This window comes from Electrona antarctica, assembly GCF_951216825.1.
Source record: "Electrona antarctica genome assembly, chromosome: 5".
In the NCBI taxonomy this organism is placed as follows: Eukaryota; Metazoa; Chordata; class Actinopteri; order Myctophiformes; family Myctophidae; genus Electrona; species Electrona antarctica.
In genome coordinates, this window is record NC_136810.1 from 14,751,387 (window position 1) to 14,774,622 (window position 23,236).

The window sequence follows — 23,236 nt, forward strand, 5'->3', positions numbered from 1 at the left end:
CAGTGATGCAGGGACAGTGATGCAGGGACACTTATGCATGGGACGGTGATGCAGGGACGGTGATGCAGGGACAGTGATGCAGGGACACTTATGCATGGGACGGTGATGCAGGGACAGTGATGCAGGGACAGTGATGCAGGGACAGTGATGCAGGGACACTTATGCATGGGACGGTGATGCAGGGACAGTGATGCAGGGACAGTGATGCAGGGACAGTGATGCAGGGACACTTATGCATGGGACGGTGATGCAGGGACGGTGATGCAGGGACAGTGATGCAGGGACACTTATGCATGGGACGGTGATGCAGGGACACTTATGCATGGGACGGTGATGCAGGGACAGTGATGCAGGGACACTTATGCATGGGACGGTGATGCAGGGACACTTATGCATGGGACGGTGATGCAGGGACAGTGATGCAGGGACACTTATGCATGGGACGGTGATGCAGGGACACTTATGCAGGGACAGTGATGCAGGGACACTTATTCATTCATTCAACCTTTATTTAAATTCTCGGAGAGACCATTGAGGGAACCCCTCATTTACAATGATGCCGAGATTACATGCAAAAAAACAGTATTACAACAACAATATTAGTTACAAAAACCGTTAATACAATTATATATTCAGCAATCAGTTAAAACAGCAACATACAGGTGATGACCAATTGATGCCAGGGTATTAAGTTTAAGTTCTTGTTGCAAGAGATTCCAAGAATCAGGTGCACCGATGCTGAAAGCAGCCTTTCCAAGTTCAGAGTTGGCAAAAGGGACCAGAAGGCCTGGAGCGAGTTACAATGCGACTAGGTTTCTGATGTAACATGGATGAAATATATGATGGTAATTTCCCGACCAGGGCTTTATATATGGAGGTGCCAGTGATTATTGCGTCTTTCAGTCAGAGAAGACCAGCCCACATTATCATATAGGGTACAGTGATGAGTATCGTAGCCATAACTTATGCAGGGACAGTGATGCAGGGACAGTGATGCAGGGACAGTGATGCAGGGAAAGTGGGACAGTAGTGCAGGGACAGTAGTGCAGGGACAGTAGTGCAGGGACAGTGATGCAGGGACAGTGATGCAGGGACAGTAGTGCAGGGACAGTAGTGCAGGGACAGTAGTGCAGGGACAGTGATGCAGGGACAGTAGTGCAGGGACAGTAGTGCAGGGACAGTGATGCAGAGACAGTGATGCAGGGACAGTAGTGCAGGGACAGTAGTGCAGGGACAGTAGTGCAGGGACAGTAGTGCAGGGACAGTGATGCAGGGACAGTAGTGCAGGGACAGTAGTGCAGGGACAGTAGTGCAGGGACAGTAGTGCAGGGACAGTGATGCAGGGACAGTAGTGCAGGGACAGTAGTGCAGGGACAGTAGTGCAGGGACAGTGATGCAGGGACAGTAGTGCAGGGACAGTAGTGCAGGGACAGTGATGCAGGGACAGTGATGCAGGGACAGTGATGCAGGGACAGTGGTGCAGGGACAGTAGTGCAGGGACAGTAGTGCAGGGACAGTAGTACAGGGACAGTAGTGCAGGGACAGTGATGCAGGGACAGTAGTGCAGGGACAGTAGTGCAGGGACAGTAGTGCAGGGACAGTGATGCAGGGACAGTAGTGCAGGGACAGTGATGCAGGGACAGTAGTGCAGGGACAGTGATGCAGGGACAGTAGTGCAGGGACAGTAGTGCAGGGACAGTAGTGCAGGGACAGTGATGCAGGGACAGTGATGCAGGGACAGTAGTGCAGGGACAGTGATGCAGGGACAGTAGTGCAGGGACAGTAGTGCAGGGACAGTGATGCAGGGACAGTGATGCAGGGACAGTAGTGCAGGGACAGTAGTGCAGGGACAGTGATGCAGGGACAGTAGTGCAGGGACAGTAGTGCAGGGACAGTGATGCAGGGACAGTAGTGCAGGGACAGTAGTGCAGGGACAGTGATGCAGGGACAGTAGTGCAGGGACAGTAGTGCAGGGACAGTGATGCAGGGACAGTAGTGCAGGGACAGTGATGCAGGGACAGTAGTGCAGGGACAGTAGTGCAGGGACAGTAGTGCAGGGACAGTAGTGCAGGGACAGTGATGCAGGGACAGTGATGCAGGGACAGTAGTGCAGGGACAGTAGTGCAGGGACAGTGATGCAGGGACAGTAGTGCAGGGACAGTAGTGCAGGGACAGTAGTGCAGGGACAGTAGTGCAGGGACAGTGATGCAGGGACAGTAGTGCAGGGACAGTAGTGCAGGGACAGTGATGCAGGGACAGTAGTGCAGGGACAGCAGTGCAGGGACAGTAGTGCAGGGACAGCAGTGCAGGGACAGTAGTGCAGGGACAGTAGTGCAGGGACAGTAGTGCAGGGACAGTAGTGCAGGGACAGTAGTGCAGGGACAGCAGTGCAGGGACAGCAGTGCAGGGACAGTAGTGCAGGGACAGTAGTGCAGGGACAGCAGGGACAGTAGTGCAGGGACAGTGATGCAGGGACAGTAGTGCAGGGACAGTAGTGCAGGGACAGTAGTGCAGGGACAGTAGTGCAGGGACAGTAGTGCAGGGACAGTAGTGCAGGGACAGTGATGGATGTGCTGACAAGAGCATCACATCCATTATTGATGCAGCCACGGATTCCCTCAGTCCTGTTGTCATGTCACAGCTGTCAGTCTTAGTTAACCTACATACACTATAATCAGCCATTCTCACCCTGAATAACTGGCAAAACACTAAATGAATATGAAAAATCTGATACAATGTTTCTAGGACTTATGTTGAAATCACCAATTATATAATAATATCATCCTGGATTTCACCCTATACATATCATATTGGGGGCTTTTCTGAGCTTTATTAAAACAGTGAGACATGTCAGGAAAACAGGGGGCGAGAGTATGGTATTCATGCCTGTGTGTGTGTGTGTGTGTGTGTGTGTGTGTGTGTGTGTGTGTGTGTGTGTGTGTGTGTTCTTCCGGGCAGGATCTCACCGTCAGATGGTGACTCATTGGCCAGCGACCGCTCCAGTGACCGGGAAGCGGCTGAGGAGAACTCGAGAGGCGTGGCCACGCCCAGCGGCCGCAAGATGCCCATCAATGTTTTAACTGGCAAGTGTCCCATGGCAACACTCGCAACACACACACACACACACACACACACACACACACACACACACACACACACACACACACACACACACACACACACACACACACACACACACACAAACAGGGGGAGGGGACTGGGGAGGGGAGGAAGGGGTTTGGCTTATAAGCAGTGGTTCGCAACACTAACACCAGTGGGTCCGAGGTAGGGTTTAATATTTTCCCGGATTTGGCTTATTTTAATTCCCGGGAATTTGCGGACCTTTTCCCGGGCTCCCGCGGGAATTCCCGTCAGAAAGAAAAGAAAAATGCCCACCAAAATGCATTTATATGTATAGATACTTCATATGTTATGTACGAAATATGAACATATAGCCTACAATTAAATTATTAAATAAATAATACATAATAATAATAATAAATAAACGCCCTCATTCACATAGATTAGCTATGGTCTTTCACCCTTTGAGCAGTGCTGGGTCCCCTTCTCCGCTGCAGAGAATGTTGGGAATGTGATCATCTCGCTTTGTTTTATAAAAAGTCCGATTGGGTGTTCAAATAGCCAGCACGGCCAGTGCACAACACACTGATTATATTGGGGAGAGAGAGAGAGAGAGAGAGAGAGAGAGAGAGAGAGAGAGAGAGAGAGAGAGTGCTGGTGGATAGGCTAAAACAAATTGTAGCCTACTCATCTTTGTTTGTGTTCCGTTTCACGTTATTGCTGAGTGACGCACACATGCAGGGAAAAGCAAAAAGGGGTTTAGAAGCGACAATGTCCATCACAGGGAAAGGAAACTCCTCCTCGCTCCGTCGGTAAAACACACTTCAGCAGCTTTGGAAGCGTGCCTGAAGATGTCTGTTCTGGAGAGTGACTCCACGGTGCTTGTCCAGCGCAGACAGGAAATTATACGTTCTCCTCAGACATTCATATTTTGTGTGTATAAATATCATCAAATATGTTTGAAAATGATGGGAGGGTTCAGATTGGACAGGGGAAAGAAAGCGCACTGTGTGCAAACTCCTTTAGTGTTATTTCTAACAAGAAAAAACAACAACCTCCGGAACAACGGGTCCCGAAGCCATTTCCCGGGCGGGAAAATGCGTGCCCTGTACCCGGGAGGCCCGGAATCCCGGAATCCCGGGATTAAACCCTAGTCCGAGGCCCACTGGTGTGGCCGTGACGATACAGCAAGTAGACCCTCAAATAATTGGCAAAAACACTTCAGATTTTACCATAATACATATGATATATGTTTAAAATATGTTAAATCTAGACTATAGATATAAAAAAATATTAATGTAAAAAAAAGCCATGGTATTGGAAAATTTGTTTTATTATTAATTATACAGATGAATATTTGTAGGTATACACATTTGATTGATTGATCATTAAAATAAACATGCGTGGGCCATGAACACTTTTTGAGGGGCGATAGCCCCTCCTATGTCCAGCTTTTGGTGTGTGTAACCCACATTCTGTCCTAACACAAACATTAAATGCCATTGACAATGAATGGACAATGTTGAGTAAACACAAACACTGCCTAACACAAACACTGAAGACGAAGGTGAGTATGCAAATTCTTATTGGCCAGAATTAGATGATGTCTGATGATAAGAGCGCCCCTCACTTCACACGGGTGTGATTTTTATATTTTAAAGTGAGCCCTGATCCAGTAAGGAAAATCTACAAGCTCACAAGGCTCACAGTGCGTTGTTATTGTAGCTTGCAGACCACCTATATTTATTGTAATACGCAATACCACTCACAGCAAATATCAAGCCCTTAAGAATCATTTCAAGACGCTTTCTCACACTACGCCTATTAGTTTGGACTGAGTCAGGGTGTGTTGGAATGATGAAGGGGAGGACAGCAGATGAGTTAACACTAACAGAGAGAGATAAGCCCAATTTCTACTTTGCCATATGACGGTGTTGCCATGCCAAAAATAGCCAATACAAGCTCACAACACGTTGTGATTGCATTTCAGCTGTTTATTCTGTAGTCTCTTCTTGATAAATCTCCTCCTTATAATCACCAGTCTTGACTCTTGCATACACGGTACTGCACTGTAACAGTGTGAGTGTTGTAGATTGTACATTTCCAGTGCCTCCTAGAAACCTATAAACTTTTGGGAATGTCATTACATGTGAAAGTGAAGTGATCCAACAACTTCGTAATGCTGATCTAGTATATCGGCTATTATTGGGCTACATTTGCACTTTATACTTATACCATAAGTATAAAACATTCTTATACCTAAAACAGGGCATTCATTGATGAAATATGGAGATACAAGCTAGGTTTCTGACCGACAAATGACGATATCAGATGTGTGATTTAGAGAGAGAAGTCCCCACACATGTCTTTGGCTCAGTAGTATATCGCTGTTTTGAGCAGAAACCTCTTATCTCCGAATTTGTGTTCTTTTGTAAATCAACGTCATATTTGATCATACAGCAGCGACAGTCACACAAAAGCATGAAAAGTAGCAGATCTGCAGCCTCGAAACCCTTTGAGTCTGTCAATCTGCTACTTTTGATGCTTTGGAATTTGAATCCTGAAAAGTAGCAGCCTTGGACATAATGAGGTTTCCACCCGACCTAGACGATGTACAGTGTACAGTGTACACTGTACAGTGTACAGTATGGCATATAGAGCTGTCTGGAAGCAGGGTGGTGCTGTATGTTCCATGATCAGGCTGATACGTTTAGCAAAGACCAGGAAAGTAACCTTTATCAGCCATGGAATTTTATACTCCTCCATGAGTTCCCCCCCCCCCCCCCCCCCCCCCCTCTCTCTCTCTCTCTCTCTCTCTCTCTCTCTCTCTCTCTCTCTCTCTCTCTCTCTGCCTGTCTCTCTGTAAGTAAATGTACTTAGTTACTTTTCACCACCGCTTCCTGGTCTATTGTTTTGATCGTCCAGTAAAGTACACACAGTCCTGATGATGTAGTGCGCTGAGCCCTCACATATTTATTTCCTGTCTGATGAGTCAGACCTCTGTTGCTAACACACAGCGCTAACTAAGCCTTTCACGTCAGAAGTTAGAACCCAGACTCGGGGTTGTTGTCTTTATTTGATCTCCTCTGGCTCTCGATATAACCCTCTCTTCCCCTTTCTGTTGTGGTTTGCAGGCAAGAATAGAATTGGTAAGACTTTTTCTCCTCTTCTGTCAGTCTCAGTGTGTAAACCCCCCCAGTCCCACTCCCTCCCACCCCCACCCCCAGTCCCAGTCCCACTCCCTTCCCTTCCCAGTAGTTAGTTGTCAGGCTTTGACGTGGAACAGCTGTGTCATCTGTGTGTGTGCGTGTGTGTTTGTGTGTGTGTGTGTGTGTGTGTGTGTGTGTGTGTGTGTGTGTGTGTGTGTGTGTGTGTGTGTGTGTGTGTGTGTGTGTGTGTGTGTGTGTGCGCGCGTGTGCGTGCGTGCATGCGTGCGTGCTTGTGACTGTGTGTGTGTATATTTGTGAGCATGCGTGTGGTGCGTGCGTGAATGTGTGTTTGTGAGCGTGCGTGTGTGTGTGTGTGTGTGTGTGTGTGTGTGTGTGTGTGTGTGTGTGTGTGTGTGTGTGTGTGTGTGTGTGTGTGTGTGTGTGTGTGTGTGTGTGTGTTGTGAGCGTGCGTGTTTGTGAGCGCTAGCTTTGTGTTGTGATCAGCACCTCCTCCCCGCCCGCGCTGGGCTGTCAGTCACAGAACATTAGAAACAATCCCCTTCTCCAGCAGAAGGCCGCTCCATTGTTTGTCATCAACTTCAACCTCTGGAAACGGTGGTCCATCATCATTCCCTTGCTTGGGGGCTGTCGCTTCAGCCGCCAAACATGGATTCACTTAAACTACGTTATGTGCCTCCCATGTTCTTAACCTCTTAAACCCTGTATCGGGCAGAAACCTTGCATCTCCATATTCAAACTTGTTTTGTTCATACCGATCATACTAGTGCATCACACAAAAGTATCAAAAGTTGTTTTGAGCTTGTAGATCTGCTAGTTTTGCTGTTTCTGAATTTGAATCCTGAGTGAAAAGTAACCGTTTCTGGACCTAGTATGAGGTTTCCTCCACCCAGCAGAAACTATATGCATCGTTGACCAGAGTCACGCAGGGCTCTAAACTAGGCCTCTTACTTTTTTCCACTCTACACCAAATATCTTCAGTGAAAATAGCATATATATTTTTTGCCAAATGTTCTCCACCGGAATAGGAATACTATATGGTTCATATGATTGAAGCCATTAATGGGTTTATATATTTCAAAAAAATATATATATATTAATAATAATCATGCTCTGCCCCCTGGTGGTTTAGTGAGACATTATATTTGAGTGTTTTGCTATAGATTATGATCAGTTAGTTATTATGACCCCAGTGGTTCTGAACATCTCATCTCATCTCTGTGTCTCTCTGTCTCTCTCTGTGTCTCTCTGTCTCTGTCTGTGTCTCTCTGTCTCTCTCTGTGTCTCTCTGCCTCTGTCTGTGTCTCTCTGTCTCTCTCTGTGTCTCTCTGTCTCTCTCTGTCTCTCTCCCAGGTCCTCCACCTCTGAACGGTGCAGGTGACCAGCTGTCCTCATCGGCCAGTATCTTTGAGCACGTGGACAGGATGTCTCGCTCCGTGGACGCGGCCAGGAGACCGACCAATAAGATCCAGCTGATCGCCATGCAGCCCATGCCCCTCCCACCCCTGCACAGCCCCTCCGTCAATGGCAGGGTGCCCGACAACAACCTCATCAACAAAGAGGTACAGTACAGTATGCTACACTCACATATATATATATATATACACAGTATATTTTGTATATTTTGTTATTAATTAATTAATTAATGTATTAATTCATTAATGTATTTATTAATTTATTAATTTATTAATTTATTAATGTATTAATGTATTAATGTATTAATTTATTAATTTATTTATTTCATAAATTAATGGCACATTTTATACTTTTCTGTAAGGCAGTGAGTGTCATGCAAAAGTAGTGAAAAAAGCAAATCTACAAGCTCACAACGCAGACAATCTGTCTGTGGGTTTTTATAAATGTTTACCACTGAAATGTAATAACAAATAACTAAATAATAACTACATTGTGCTCTGTTGGATTTGGAGCACAGGTTATTTTTTCTATTTCTATTCATAATTATTTATATTTATATTAAAAGGTGCATGGTGGGGGAGACCAGCTCCAGCTGTACTGGCATTGCAACTGGGGCTGGTCTATGAGTACTGCACTGTTCCTTTACTTAGTGCAGAGGACACATTTCCACATAGGGGACAATGAATTGAAATCTAAATAAAAAATTAAATAAAGTCTAGTGTAAAGTAACATTTTATGATAAACAAGGTTTCCGGCCGGCAGTAACAATTTTTCTTTTTTTGTAACTTTATTTCATTTTACAGGAGAAAAGAAAGGGGACACAGGTACACTCACAAAATGTAACATTGATCATTCAAAACAAAAACTAATGCAAGTATTCCTGTTAGCTGCCACCGGCTTGAGCATGTGACCCTAACTTACACCAATCCAACACATCATAACCATGCACCTGTAATATGCAATTCATGACATTGCTATGTTGTCGCCCCCCCTCCCCCCATCTCTGCAGCCTGCACCCCTCCTTCCCTCGTCTAGAGTTAAATCCCTATAGCTCCAGCACCCCGACACCAATACTCTTATTCTTACACTCATAAATAGCAATGCGTGTTTTCCCTGCCCAGATCAACCTGGCGTTGAGGCACAAGTCCGAGATAGAGCACCACCGGAACAAGATCCGCCTGCGCGCCAAGAGGAAGGGACACTACGACTTCCCCGCCATGGACGACCTGCCCAACGGCTTCGGCGACGCCAAGGACCCCGACCGTGTCTACCAGAAGGCCCGCATGCAGATCGATAAGATCCTGGACCCGGACCTGCACATCATGCCTTCCATTTTCTCCATGGAGCCCAAGAAGAGGTGAGAAGGGATCAGACGCGGAAGGGAGGAAGTTTGTCTTGGGGCGATTGGAAAAACGATCTTTTGATAGATTTTCTGGATCATTTTACCCTGGAGTTCCAGGAGCAATTCACAAACCCTTACCGCTGATCTCGTTTAACCTTTTACAACCAGGAGAGCATCTGTTTAATTTGAAATGTTTGCGTTTGCTATTCCAAAATATCAGATATACAAACCACTGTTACTGAACAAACACTCTATAGAAATTATTACTATCAGACCTTTTAGCAAGAAACCTATTATTTTAACCAAAAAAATATCACATACCTACAGGCACATTAATGTCAGAGAAGGTTAAAACAAAACAAAAAACGCAGTTGAAGTCTTGAAGCCAGGAATATCATAGCCTATAGACAACACTGAACATAATATTGTCTATGCACTTCGTGCCGCACTGCGAGCTTGTATATCTGCTATATTTGAAGGATGGAAACAAGTCAGAAAATCTAATGTCCCTGATATGAGTAGAGTGAAGAAAATATGAGCGGATAAATACTGTATATAGTAGTAACAGGTATGTTGTACATGAGGTAAAAATAGCAGCAGATGTGTAAAGGTGCTGCTATAGCAACAACTAAGAATACTATGCTAATAAAACAGATATAGGACACAGGAACGGTAACAGTTTACAAATCTTGCTGCTGTGTTCGCACATTGTGCTATTTATACCAGTAGGTACAGGTATGGGAATTGTTTGTCGTTGCTTGGTCATGTTTTCAAACTCACTTGGGGTTAATGTATTCTGTGGGAAGTACTTGTGTAGCTCTGTTTCCACCACATTTTGTGTGCATTTGGGTGTGTAGCCGTGTTGTTTTTGGCAGCAAATTTTTATTTTAGTTTTAGTCATAGTCTCTTGAATAGTTTTCATTTAGTCACATTTTAGTCACCCGGAATGTTTTAGTGCTAGTCTAGTTCCAGTCGACTAAATATCATAAGATTTTAGTCGACTAAATCTACAGTTGGTTTAGTCGACTAAAATGCATTTTGGCGGGCCTTGATGCTATCGTAATGACTGTTTTTACACCTGCTGAAAATAGCCGATCTACAAGCTCACAACGCATCGCAGCGTGACACGTTGTGAGCTTGTAGATCAGCTATTTTCAGCATGCAATGCAACCGATTGTAAAATGACTTATACTGCATCTCTTGTCCACTAGTCCCTTCCTAACATTTTAGTCTAGTTTTTATTTGCTGACGAAATTGTCAATTATATTTAGTCTTAGTTTTAGTCATCATAGCTTAGTTTTTAATTTAGTTTCCATTTAGTTTTCGTCAGTGGAAAAAGGTAGTCGACGAACATTTTTCGCCTTAGTTTTAGACGACGAAATCAGCACTGGTGCGTAGTCTGTCTTCCCTTGAGGGCGGGGTCTGTCTGTGGCGGGCCTCATACTCTATTGGCAGGCACCAGTGTCTGTGGCGGGCCTTATACTCTATTGGCGGGAACCAGTGTCAACAGTGTGGCGGGCCTTACTCTATTGGCAGGCACCAGTGTCTGTGGCGGGCCTTACTCTATTGGCAGGCACCACTGTGGCGGGCCTTATACTCTATTGGCAGGCACCAGTGTCACCAGTGTAGTGTTCAGGCACCAGTGTCACCAGTGTGGCAGGACGGCCTGGCGACAGCCGGTAGTGTTCAGGCACCAGTGTCACCAGTGTGGCAGGACGGCCTGGCGACAGCCGGTAGTGTTCAGGCACCAGTGTCACCAGTGTGGCAGGACGGCCTGGCGACAGCCGGTAGTGTTCAGGCACCAGTGTCACCAGTGTCTGTGGCGGGCCTCATACTCTATTTGCAGGCACCAGTGTCACCAGTGTGGCAGGACGGCCTGGCGACAGCCGGCTGTGTTCAGGCACCAGTGTCACCAGTGTGGCAGGACGGCCTGGCGACAGACGGTAGTGTTCAGGCACCAGTGTCACCAGTGTGGCAGGACGGCCTGGCGACAGCCGGTAGTGTTCAGGCACCAGTGTGGCAGGACGGCCTGGCGACAGCCGGTAGTGTTCAGGCACCAGTGTGGCAGGACGGCCTGGCGACAGCCGGTAGTGTTCAGGCACCAGTGTGGCAGGACGGCCTGGCGACAGCCGGTAGTGTTCAGGCACAAGTGTCACCAGTGTGGCAGGACGGCCTGGCGACAGCCCGCAGTGTTCAGGCTTTGTTCACCAGTCTGATGGTCGCCAGGTGGAAACTGATGCCGCGGGCGTCTCCGGTTATTTCTATTAGGCTTGTACAGTATCAACATACAGTATTACATTTATATGAGAATGTATTTGGAAATGGAGGTATGATTTTCAATACGGTCAAACATACAGAACACTCCTAGATATAGAATCATGAAAATAATACCCAGTTATAGCCACATACAAATGTATCTTATGACACCAGATCAGCTTTAAATAATATTAATATTATTAATAATAATAATGTCTGGAAGGTGTGTGAGTGTGATAAATACCCCCCAAAGCCTAATATCACTCTGTGTGTGTGTGTGTGTGTGTGTGTGTGTGTGTGTGTGTGTGTGTGTGTGTGTGTGTGTGTGTGTGTGAGCGTGCGTGCGTGCGTGCGTGCGCATGTGTGTGTGCCAGTGGTCGAGGGAAGCGCTCTCCCAAGCAGAGAAAGAAGGAGCAGCTGAACGGCAGCCTGGACAAAGACCACCTGATCTGCAACGAGAACGACGCCACCTACAGGAGGTGTCCTGGTGTCAGCAACGTGGCCTACGTGGTGAGAGCATCACACCATATATAGCCGCTCATATAAGAGCGCCCTTCACTTCACACAAGTGTGAGTTTTTTTTACATGTTTTCCCATATTGATTCTCTCCTAAACCATCCGCAGTCGGACCCAGACCAGTGTCCCGGCGGATCCCCTCTCAGGAGCCCCTCCCCCACCGACGACGTCTTCCTGGGCCCCTCCTGCTCCCCCCCGGGCCACGCCCCTCCACCGCCCCCCTACATGCCCCCCCAGCCCTCCATCGAGGAGGCGCGGCAGCAGATGCACTCGCTGCTGGACAACGCCTTCGCCCTGGTGTCGCCCACCTCCCAGGGCGGCGGGGGCAGCACGGCCGGCATCACGCTCCCGGGCGTCGGCGCCGGCCACAACGTGCCGGGCTCCAGCCCTCCGGCCAGAGGCCCGCGGCAGTGGGCCTACCCGGTCAGCCCTTTCTCTGGGGTGAGTCAGTGTGACCACCGCACGCAGCGTGGAACCTCCTGGGGGCTTTTCCTTTACTGTTAGGGGTTCTAGAGTGAGGGAGATGTATGTATCGGTTTGGCCGTGTTGACAATACATTATGCAGCTAATGTGTCCCAATGTTTAACCACAGGTCTGCATGCCGTACCCTATTACAATATTTTTTTGTTTTCAAAAATAGTTCACAACAACACGTCATGCTACGTGTAAAAATTATGCTATTTTTTAATCAATTGGTTATATAAAACAAAGTTCAATTCATGTGTATTTTATATTTCATTGTGCATAGTTCAATGCTCTTTACATATAATTTAAATGTAGAAATGTATCTACAAAAAAGTTATTTTGCTTATTTTTATTTATTTGTTTGCCTATAAATTAAGCGAATTATATGTGCAATGGATAATCTAGATAATCTAACTAATCTAATTTTATCGATTATAAAAAAATATCGATTTCAATAAAATAATCTTTGAAATTAAAAAGAAAAAGAAAACAGTGAAAATATGTGCAATACTGTTGTATGATGAAGTATAAAATAGGGCTAAAGTGCTTAATCAGGTTAATTGATCTAACAGCTTCGATTCGTCGATACAAAAAGATAAGAATAATCGAAAAAGCAATCGACAGACTAAGAGGTTGATGGATTGCAGTGTAGTGAGACCTGTGTTGTGGTTCACTGTCTCCAGGCTGCTCCTGTCCTCTCTCTCCCAGTGTTTTAATCATGTCCTCTTAGGAAACTAATCAGTTAAGGATTCCCCCATCTGTTACCCCCCCATGTGTCCCGATGACCCCAGTGACCTTCAGTAACTAGTCCACTCAGCCCTCTAAGACGCTCTGCAGTCATATGAATAAGCTTGATAAGTAGTATAGATCTGTCTCTGTCTCTGTCTCTGTCGCCTGAGCCGCTCACTGTTATGTTACTGTGTGGACTTTTCCTGGGGGCAGATATCCGGCAAGTGCAAATAATTCAACCATGAATTGGTTACTATTGGTCTATTACTAAAGGATAAGATATTAAGATAAGTTTCTCACAAGGAAAGGCAATGCCTGTTGTATGAACTTGGAAAAATAGGAGATACACTACAGTAAGTTGCTTTGTTGCCACATAAGTCACAATACAAAGCACTCAGTGCATTCAAGCAAAGAAGATAAGTTTCTCAAAGGCCATATTGACATGAATTGTTGGGGGAAAAATAGGAGATAAGTTGCCTTTTTAACCAGATGAGTCTTAAAGCACTCATTGCATTCAAGCAAAGAACTATGAAATACTTTTCTGACTTAATTGTCTAATCAATCCATTTCCAGAACCACTGAAATAAATGAATAGCGTAAAATGACCCAAAATAAGGTTCACAAAAACAACAACAACATATTAGTCATAAAGTGCACCTGGCAGGATGTTTACTAGTGGAAAGGAGAACGCTAGACTGAACATTCCTCATGGCACTTGGCAGCTATAAAAGCCATTTGCACTGCTTTATCAGGTTCACTGCTTTGACGTGCTGTGACAGGTCAGTTCAAAAAATAATTAAAAAAATGGTCATTTAGTCAGTAAAGAAAACAAGAAGGCCCCAAAGTTGCCAGTTTATTTTAAGGTCAAAACTGTACAGAGAGGCTGGCTCTTCAAGTATATATATCAGTATCTTGAATATTCGGTTTTCACTGATTGTTGTGTTGTGTTGTTCTCACAGAGGTACGGTGACATGGGACTGTCCCCTCCCTCGGTCCATGGCCTGCTACAGAGGTGAGCCGACAATATTTAAGGAACTGTTGCATGCATGAATGAATGAATTAGTTAATTCACATTTGCCACTATTTCCTCATCCATCAGAATGGTTTTACTGTACATCGATCACTATGGCCTGATTTCTACCACTGTACATGGGAGGGGGAGGGGTGATGTCTGTCTGGGCCTCATGAATTATTGGAGAGGAATCATATTTATTTTATCACTCTAATGGATGCCAGAACTGGTCCCTTTACCGGTCCCATAAAAGGTAGACGGCTTTGCGCGTGTGTGCGTGCGTGCGTGCGTGCGTGTGTGCGTGCGTGCGTGCGTGCGTGCGTGCGTGCGGCTAGTTCGACAACACTTTATATCCACACAGCGCCATCAAATTGTCCATTTTCTCAGAGACTGAGGAATGAGGAAACTTCCCCTCAAGTTTATGGGGAAAATGTATTTTTTTCCCCATAAACTTGAGATTAGAACGCTATGGTGCAGACACTGGGTTAAATCTACTTTGAATAACAGAAAGGGATCATTCTGTTAATTATGAAATAAATATTGGTTAATGCATAATATACATTTAAAATATTTTTGGACTAGCATGGGCCTTTTAAATGGCAACCATTGACACAACTATCTGTACACAAATATTTCACAGGTGTTACCAATGATAGCCTACTAATTAAATGTATACAACTGGATAGTATGCTGGGCATTTGAGAGTCTAAATGGAAGTACCGCCCAAGGAAATGACGTTGATGATTTAAATATCTGTTTACATTCTCTGTGAATAAAACAAATGTTGTGATTGGTGTGAAAAAGATTCTTTCTTGAGGACATACGGAAGTCCCACCTCGATAGCCACTCTCTGCATTAGGTCGTGACCAGGCTTTTCTCCTTGGAGATGAGTAAACGCAGAGGATAACATGGGAACAAGGCCAATATAACATCATGTATGTGTTGTTCTTCCAGACAGGGCCTGGGTACCAGCAGCTTCCCTCCCCTGGGAGAGTCAACAGGTTCTGGGGATCAGCTCCAGGCAGACAGCCTGTACACCAGGGCCCTGTACTCTGAAGAGCTGTCCTCCTCTGCCAGACCACGGCCTGTAGGGGGCACTACAGGTACAATAACACAATGATACTCAAACCTTTTTTCTTTCTTTTTTAAGATATTTTTGCGGCTTTTTGCCTTTATTGATAGATCACAGTAGACAGGAAACGGGGAGAGAGGTGGGGGGGAAAGACACACAGTAAAGCTCGTCGGGATTGGGACTCGAACCCACGACACACTGTCATGCTGGATTACCAGCCAAGGTGCCTGGGCCGTTAAGGCGGCCCAGATGAGTAAACATTCTACAACACAAAGAGGTATTTCAAAAGAAGATTTTTATTTTATTTATTTTTAAAATATTTTATACATTTTTAAACAACAAATAGATCTGCTATTTCCACTAGTTTGGGTCCCGGGCAAACGTCTAATCACTCTTTTGGGTCACATGCCAAAAAGACAACTGTCCCACCGGATCAGAAACCACTGGATTAAAAGGACAACTGTCCCACCGGATCAGAAACCTCTGTATTAGGAGGACAACTGTCCCACCGGATCAGAAACCTCTGTATTAGGAGGACAACTAACTCTCCCACCAGATCAGAAACAGTTGGGAGAAGAAGGCACGCTCCACTGCATGAGTAATAGTCTCTTATGACATTGGTTTGGTTCCCAAACTTTTTCATGTCAAGGACCCCCAAATTGACACTAATTAGCCCGTGGACCCCCATTAGAAAATATATGCCAACAAGGACCCACATAAGAGAAGATCTTAACGGCTCTAGCAGTGATTTTCAACCAGGACCCCCGGTTTGACCTGAATTAGGCTACGGTCCCCCATTTAATGGCTTTTCTATCTTTGTGACCCCCAATTTATTATTGTAAAATCAATGTTAATTTTAACTCTGAGTGTGTACAAATTGTGTATACACTCTCAGAGTTACAGATCCATAAGGGTCCATTTGGTTACAAACTGTCATTTAGCTGGGGACCCCCTGGAACTCCCTCAAGGACCCCTATAACAAACTGACAAGCACAAGCGTCCATGCACCGTCACACATGGATAAGCACACAGTTTGTACTGGCACTTACTACTGACATACCAGATCTAGGTAATTCACACTGTGTTGTTACTTTTATAATCACGTTAAGCCCTTTATGCTTCACTGTATTGGTTGGTGACACGGTAACACTTTACTTAAACACCAGGTAATGGCTGAGAGGGTCCTCGTGTCTCCATCTACACCTCTCAGCCATTATAAAATGCAAAGAAAACTGCGACCTCTAGTGGCTTATTGTTGTAGTTTACAATGTTCCAGTGGATCTAATTTACAGTATATAGTCACAGGCTCCTATTAATACGTTTCATTCGTAAATATTTATAAAACTCACAGACACACTTAACAATGTTCACTTAAATCTTTTTTTTAAACAGCAATAATAGTGTTGTGACCTTAATGTAGATTGTCTATTTTTGCTATTTTTACATGATGCTGTAGTATCGATAGGGCATTAATTCACAAAACAAAAACATCGTAAGTTGAATGCACCAGGCACAATCAAAATCAAATCAAATACAAAAGAATACCAGACGAGTCGCCCCTTTACCAACTCGCCCCGGGCGTACAGCCGGCAGAACTGCGCGGCCTGGTATTCCTAACGTAACCTAAGTAAATTATGCTTAAACGGTTAAACCTAACCTTATTCTTAACCTTAACCTCAGTAAAACTATGCCTAAGCCTAACCCTATACCTAAACTTAACCCCAGTAAAACTATGACTAACCCTAAACTTATTTCTAACCTTATTCTCAGTAAAACAAAATAAAGAATATAAGAACCGTCGGACCGAGCGGTCGGCGTGAGGTCGCCGGAAAAATCGAGGGGCGAGATGTTTTTAGGGGCGACCGTACCTGTTACCATACAAAATGTATGTGATGATCCCTGACAACTCTCTGTGTGTGTGTGTGTGTGTGTGTGTGTGTGTGTGTGTGTGTGTGTGTGTGTGTGTGTGTGTGTGTGTGCGTGTGTGTGTGTGCGCGCGTGTGTGTGTTTGTGTGGGTGTCCAGGGGCCCAGATCCATCATCTAACACAGGTGGGCTTGCCCGGTCGTATCAACGGTTATCCACCAGGGGTCAGCAGAGCGCCCCCTGGTGGCTGGGACCACTACCATGACGACTACTCCAGACCTGGAACTGACAGAGATGCAGTGAGTCTACAAACAATCCTCACTGTATTTCTGCTGTCCACACTCAAAACTTTATTTATTTAGAACGACTGACATAGAAACATAGCTTTTTCAGAAAACCGTCAGGATGTAGGAGACATTTTTAGAATCTGATCTCAGGTCAATTAAGTTATAAACCAAATAGAACGACAGTGAATGAATTAAGACCCCAGGGGGGGATCTAGAAATAGAGCCTACAGGTGGATGCTGGGGAGGCAGAACTTAATGGGCAGCAGATTAGCAGCAAGCAAGGCAGGGAGGCAGCAGTGACCAGCAAAGCAGAAGAGAAGCCAGGAATTAGCAAGTATAGGCAGAGAAGTTTAAATAGCCGCTCTGATCAGGCAAAGAGTCTGACTAGTCAGCTGATCAGGTAGGCTCTTTTGAGTAGTCTGCCTGAACTACTGTAGCTACGCAGGCTGCGCATCATTCAATTGGTTGATTTGATAGATATGCTTTATGTTTATAGATTACCTGTGTATATTTTGTCTGTAAGCCTATTTCATCTTTCATGTTTTCTGTGCTCAGTGATTTTGTCTTCTGCAGAGCAGTGGTTATCAAACATTTTTATCATAAGGATCCTCAAATTAATATAAATGTATATTTGACCACGGGTGCCCATCTGAAAATATTTTGTGAAAGGGAACCCCGTGTTTTAAACATTTTCTAAATTATTCTTCAAAAATGTAAAAATAAATAAATAATTATTATGGAATCCCACATCTCTCAACACGTCCCAACATGCATTGTGAGATTCTATAGGATTCTTTTTTTAATGCCATTTTGGTCTCCGAACCGCACTTTGAGAACCACTGCACTCTCTTATTCTAAGTTTCTCCTTTTAGTTCTATCGATCATGTCTGTTTTTTTCCTTCCTCTTTCTTCCCCCTCTTTCTCTTCGTCATCTCTCCCGCGCTCTCCCCTGGCGGGCCTTCAGTTCCTGGGCTACCCTGACTACTCGCCCCCTTCTATCTTCCAGATGCCCAGGAGTGGCGGTCTGAGGGAGCCCTCGGCACCCCCTGCCCACCTCGAACCCCCCGGGTTGGGCTATCCATCGCCCCCCGATCCCATGGACACCTCCCCGCCCACCCACTCCTCGGCCTCCCTCATCAAGGCCATCAGGGAGGAGCTAATGCGTCTCTCCCAGAAACAGGCGGCGGTGCCTGGCTACCACAGCTGAGGCGGTATAGCTCAGCTTCCCCGCCCCCTCCTCCCTCCAGTCATGCCACTGCGCCTACCCGCCTAATTCATCATCTCTAGAGCTTTAGTAGTGATACTTCCCATGGAAGTCTCTCGATTTGTGTACAATGAAAAAGAATCTTAGACTGAAACGGAAGTTGGACGATATTTGGAGATAACGGACTAGACCTGGTGCCGGAACCGATTTTTGAGTGCTAAGTGAACGGTCCCCCATGGCGATTAGGAGGACTTCTCGACTGGGCTGCGACCGGAAAGACCCTTTCTGTGTTCGGACGTAGCCTCTGGACTTTTAACCACTTAAACCCCTATACACGTTGTACGTCAAATATCGAAAATAGCAGATCTACAAGCTCGTAGTTCGGCTATTGTCGCCGAATGTTGGCCCGTTTGACTGTTAGGACAGAATAGGGACGCTAGGGTTCGTCTGGTTAGCGGAGAAAGAGTTAATTGTGACAGGCCTGTGACATGAAGAACAATGTGAACTGTATGCTTGATGAGAACTGTGGAACCTCGGACCGTTTGGAGATGAGGTGAGGAGAGATGTCCGTGTCCCAGGCAGCCCTGCTTCCGTTCCCACACATCAGCGTGGACCGGTGGGAAAGACCTCTGCCAAAACCCGGCCACCGTGTGGATCTGTGGACTTCCCCTGGAGTTAAATAATTTAGTTTGTACTACTTGTGGTGTTGCTTCTACAATCCTCTCATTGGATCACATCACTGCCCTCTCGTTGCTACAGAACTACTAACAGCTTTAGCGTTTGTCGTTGGTTTTAGGCTGCGTCATCATCAACACCTAATGGCTGTCAATTTCCGATTCTCTCTCCTGTGGTAGCACGCATTATTTCGGGTCACTTTGAAAAGCTTTGAACCGCATCACGCCAGATACTTTTATTATCGGCTGCCTGGTGCAGTGGTGCTACATCACATTTTCTGCAATATGAGCCACGATATGCCTTGACACTGTGATCCAGTTCAGCTGGCCCTACAGAGAGGTCAAAGTTCACAGCCAGCCAGCCAGCCAGTTAATTCAACGACAAAGGGGCAGACCATAATACGCAGTACCTGTTTGTTTTTTTTCTTTAATAGTAGCACAGTTATTTGTAATTTTTGGTTGTGATCCAATATCACGCAACTAAGGGTGTGTTCGGAAATACGCTCTAGAGAGCGCTGGAGTGATCTCTCGTCGTTCGCAAATTCAAAGCATTCGGTGCGTTACCGTTCCAAACTTTGCGCACACTGACCAGTCGGACCGAAAGCAGGGTTGCCCCGTGCATCATTCTGAACATTGGAGGAGGAAGTGATTGCAAAGTGTGATGGTTGCAACTTGTTTTGGTATTCTAATCTAGACAATATTCAACATGCATTTGGGCTGCCTGCTGATGGCCTGCCTAGTGGTTAAGTCTACTTTACCAGTCTACTTTCTTAAGTAGACTGGTTTATTCCTCTCAGTTCAGGGAATAATTCACAATAATATTACTTTACACAGGAGAGCAGATGACTCCACTGTCCGGACAGAGGCTCTCTCTTGAGTGTTTGTGGAGATGACTGATTTATCCTGTTGTGCCTTGATCAAGTCCATGCACAACAGGTGCGCAGCCACACCCAGCTCTGAGTCCAGTTCTAGTTTGGCCAGGTGTGACTGTTTAAATCAGTCATCCTCCATCTCACAAAGGCCTTATACTGTAGGCTCTGTAGTTTAGAGTCCCAAGCCCTTATATCTTCAGTACACTGAAAAGCCCAAAAATATAATAGTATCCAACATGCATTTATTTTATGTAACTAAACAGCTAATAGACATGTTTAGATACGGAATGAAATGAATAATTCTCCTTTCCTCTGACCAGAGCACTCTAAAATCGGACCAGAGCTTATTTTCGAACGCACCCAAGTTTAATAAATCAGATTGAGTTGATATCTCTGCCCCTTTGGCTTAATGTGTTTATGGTTGACACTCTTGACACTTAAGATGCAACGGTCTGGTACTTGTTTATTGATGGACAGTTGATACCAGAGTCTTGAGGGACACACAGTGAACCAGTGGCCTTGAAACAACACGTATGTTAAAACGTGACTTGCATTAAAATGTATTATTGGTTATGGAAACACAAATAAGTTTGTCTGCGGAAGTGAAATCGATATTATACTTGACATGGTGTGTACTGCACTGTACTGTACCCTACCCGGTATTTGGTTGCAATGGGCTATATGCACATACGCCACTTCCGGACCTCTTCCGACTTCCTTCACAGGTGTTACCGAGTGTAATAATAAGGCTCTCTCAAACACTGCATCCAGACAGTGGAGTCACGAAGATGCCAAAAGCCATGAACAGCAGGCGTCTCTAACAGGTTTTTAGACAGCTGGTGGATGGAAATGAAGCTCCACCCACACGGCAACTTGCACCGTCGGCCAGAAAAACGGAAACTCTTTGCCGACAGCTGGTTTTTAGACCAGCTGTCTAAAAACCCGGAAGAGACGCGTGCCGCTCGTGGCTTTTGGCATCTTTGTGACTCCACTGTCTGGAAGCACCCAAACAGAGTCAGGGTGCTGCTATTGTGCATGAAACACTCTGCTACACCAGTGGGTTTCAAAGTGCTCTTCAGTGGGTTTCAAATGCCCCCCTACGGGTGTGTAACTCTGAGTGTGTACAATTCAAACCATTTAATGTACACTCTTAGAGTTATGGGGGTCCTTAAAATTAAAACGTTTGAGAACCACTGTACACAAAATGGAACAGAGCCTTAAACAGTATCATCAGTAACACCTGTGAGGCCCAGAAGTTAATTTGCAAAATGACGTATGTGCATAGACTAGAGCCTATTCAATGCACTGGCAGTATGCACGCTCCTTGGTGTTAGCTCAGGTCTTTCATAATGAGGTTCTTACTGGTCACATCACCAACATGTTTTGGTTTCATGGGTCCCATAGATCAGTGGTCCCCCCCCCCCCCCCACACACACACACACACTGATCAGCACTTGAAATTGTAGGAGTTGAGGCATAACATTTAGTTTCACGTGAAATAGCAAATCTACAAGCTCACAGTGCCTTGTTGTGCGTTGTGAGCTTGTAGATCGGCTATTTTCACAATGTTTGCCTCTTTCTTATATAATTTGACAATTTGGCCAATATTTGACCAGTGTTTATATTATAGTTTATTGATTACCTTTGATGCAGTAAAGGTCCCTGCACACTGCTGCGTTTTTTCGGATTTTTTGCAGCGTTTTTCTGCCAGTTTTCTGAAAAAGGCGTCCTGTCTGCAAGGACCTTAATGGTCTTTTTTTCTTCTCTTTCTTCTTTTTTTTTTTTTTTTTTTGTATCAAAAAGTCCATAAATTGTCACTTCACTGTCATCTGGGGACCCAAAATCATGTGGGGATAGGGTCTCGACCCACAGGCTGAGAACCAATGGCATAGATGAGCTGTTAATTGTTTGATATGAGGAAAATCATTTATTTTCATGAAGAACGGAGTCATGGTCGAGGTGGTTTAACAGTCTGTCTCTTGCACATTGAAACATATTGAATTTCTCACATGTGTTCAGTGCAGTATTCAAAGGTATTTACAGCAGTGTTCAGCTCAGTGAGGCAGAAAGTAATACAACAATGTACTGTATTGTTGACAGTATGGTCGTGTATCCACCAAAGCCTTGTTTTCCCCTGGCTGAAGATTCTCCGACTTTCTTTGAATTGAAAATTGAAAATATTTAGATATTTACATTAGCAGACGTGAATGCACAGCAGCAAATAGAAAATAGACCCTCAGTACAGTCGGTAGCCTCATCATCACACTGCTGGCATTTCCCGCATAAACAACAATTCAAAACATACATACAGTAGGAAAAAAATGTCTGGGTGGACAAAGCTGTGAATGGTTTACTTCATCCACTAAACTTTATGTGCTTTTCAAATTTCTCTGAAATGACCTTGCCTCATGTTTGTTTTTTTTATGTTCTCCTTAAATGTGTCTGTTTTAAAATCTTTTTAGGTTACCTCTAATTGACATGAAGCCCCGCTCATATTGTGATGCTTTGGGGTCTGAAGTGATATTTAAAATGAAATAAAAGAGAAACCTATTGACTTTTTAATGCAGGATTTGTACACAGTTTTTTTTGTGCAGTGACTCTAAAGAGGTATTAGGTGATTCTGAAATTTTTGTTTTCCTTACACAAGCACCAAATGAATGTATTTGTCAGTGAAGTAAAAATAATAATAAGAAAGAAACTACTACTGCTACTGACTATTGCCTAACGAGTTGTAAGCTTGTAGATCGGCTATTTTTGGTGCACGCCTGCACAACTAAGTAGAAGTCAGTCTTAACCACATGATTGTTGCTGTCGTGCAGAAACTTAGAATCTTATCTCCATATTTTTGTGTTTTTTTCTTTTGTAAATGAACACCCTAGCCTACTTGATCATACTACGGTGTGATACAAAACCATCAAACGTAGTAGATCTACAAGCTCAAAACGCAGCGCAAAGGAAGCGACATGTTTTGAGCTTGTCCATCTGTTGCTTTTGCTATTTTAGAATTTGAATCCCATAGAATACACCCGCACACTGTCTATTTGCTCGTTACATGATTATTTTCTTTTTAATAATGCTACGTTTCGGTCCCTCCGGACCTTCTTCAGGCATGTCCGGAGGGACCGAAACGTTGCATTATTAAAAAGAAAATACTCATGTACTGTAACTGAGCAGATACACAGTGTATTCTATTCCTTTCATTGATGTCCACTGGCCTACACACCTGTGCATACGCCTGATTTATAGGTGTGCAAAAGTTTTTTCCTACAGAATTTGAA

The 23,236-nt window shown here is 44.8% G+C and overlaps 1 protein-coding gene across 1 annotated transcript in view; it reads left to right on the forward strand.

The window, feature by feature from the left end:
* Positions 1–18,415, forward strand: part of LOC306923860 (UPF0606 protein KIAA1549-like) — a gene marked incomplete at both ends in the record, with an annotated part of 78,418 nt that extends 60,003 nt beyond the window's left edge. The window contains 9 exons of the mRNA XM_079502203.1: positions 2,959–3,089; positions 7,602–7,810; positions 8,786–9,021; positions 11,637–11,772; positions 11,887–12,219; positions 13,932–13,984; positions 14,939–15,087; positions 17,081–17,220; positions 18,173–18,415. Coding sequence (XP_079358329.1) covers positions 2,959–3,089; positions 7,602–7,810; positions 8,786–9,021; positions 11,637–11,772; positions 11,887–12,219; positions 13,932–13,984; positions 14,939–15,087; positions 17,081–17,220; positions 18,173–18,415 — 1,630 coding nt within the window. The remainder of the gene's footprint in view (positions 1–2,958; positions 3,090–7,601; positions 7,811–8,785; positions 9,022–11,636; positions 11,773–11,886; positions 12,220–13,931; positions 13,985–14,938; positions 15,088–17,080; positions 17,221–18,172) is intronic.
* Positions 18,416–23,236: the final 4,821 nt, after the last annotated feature.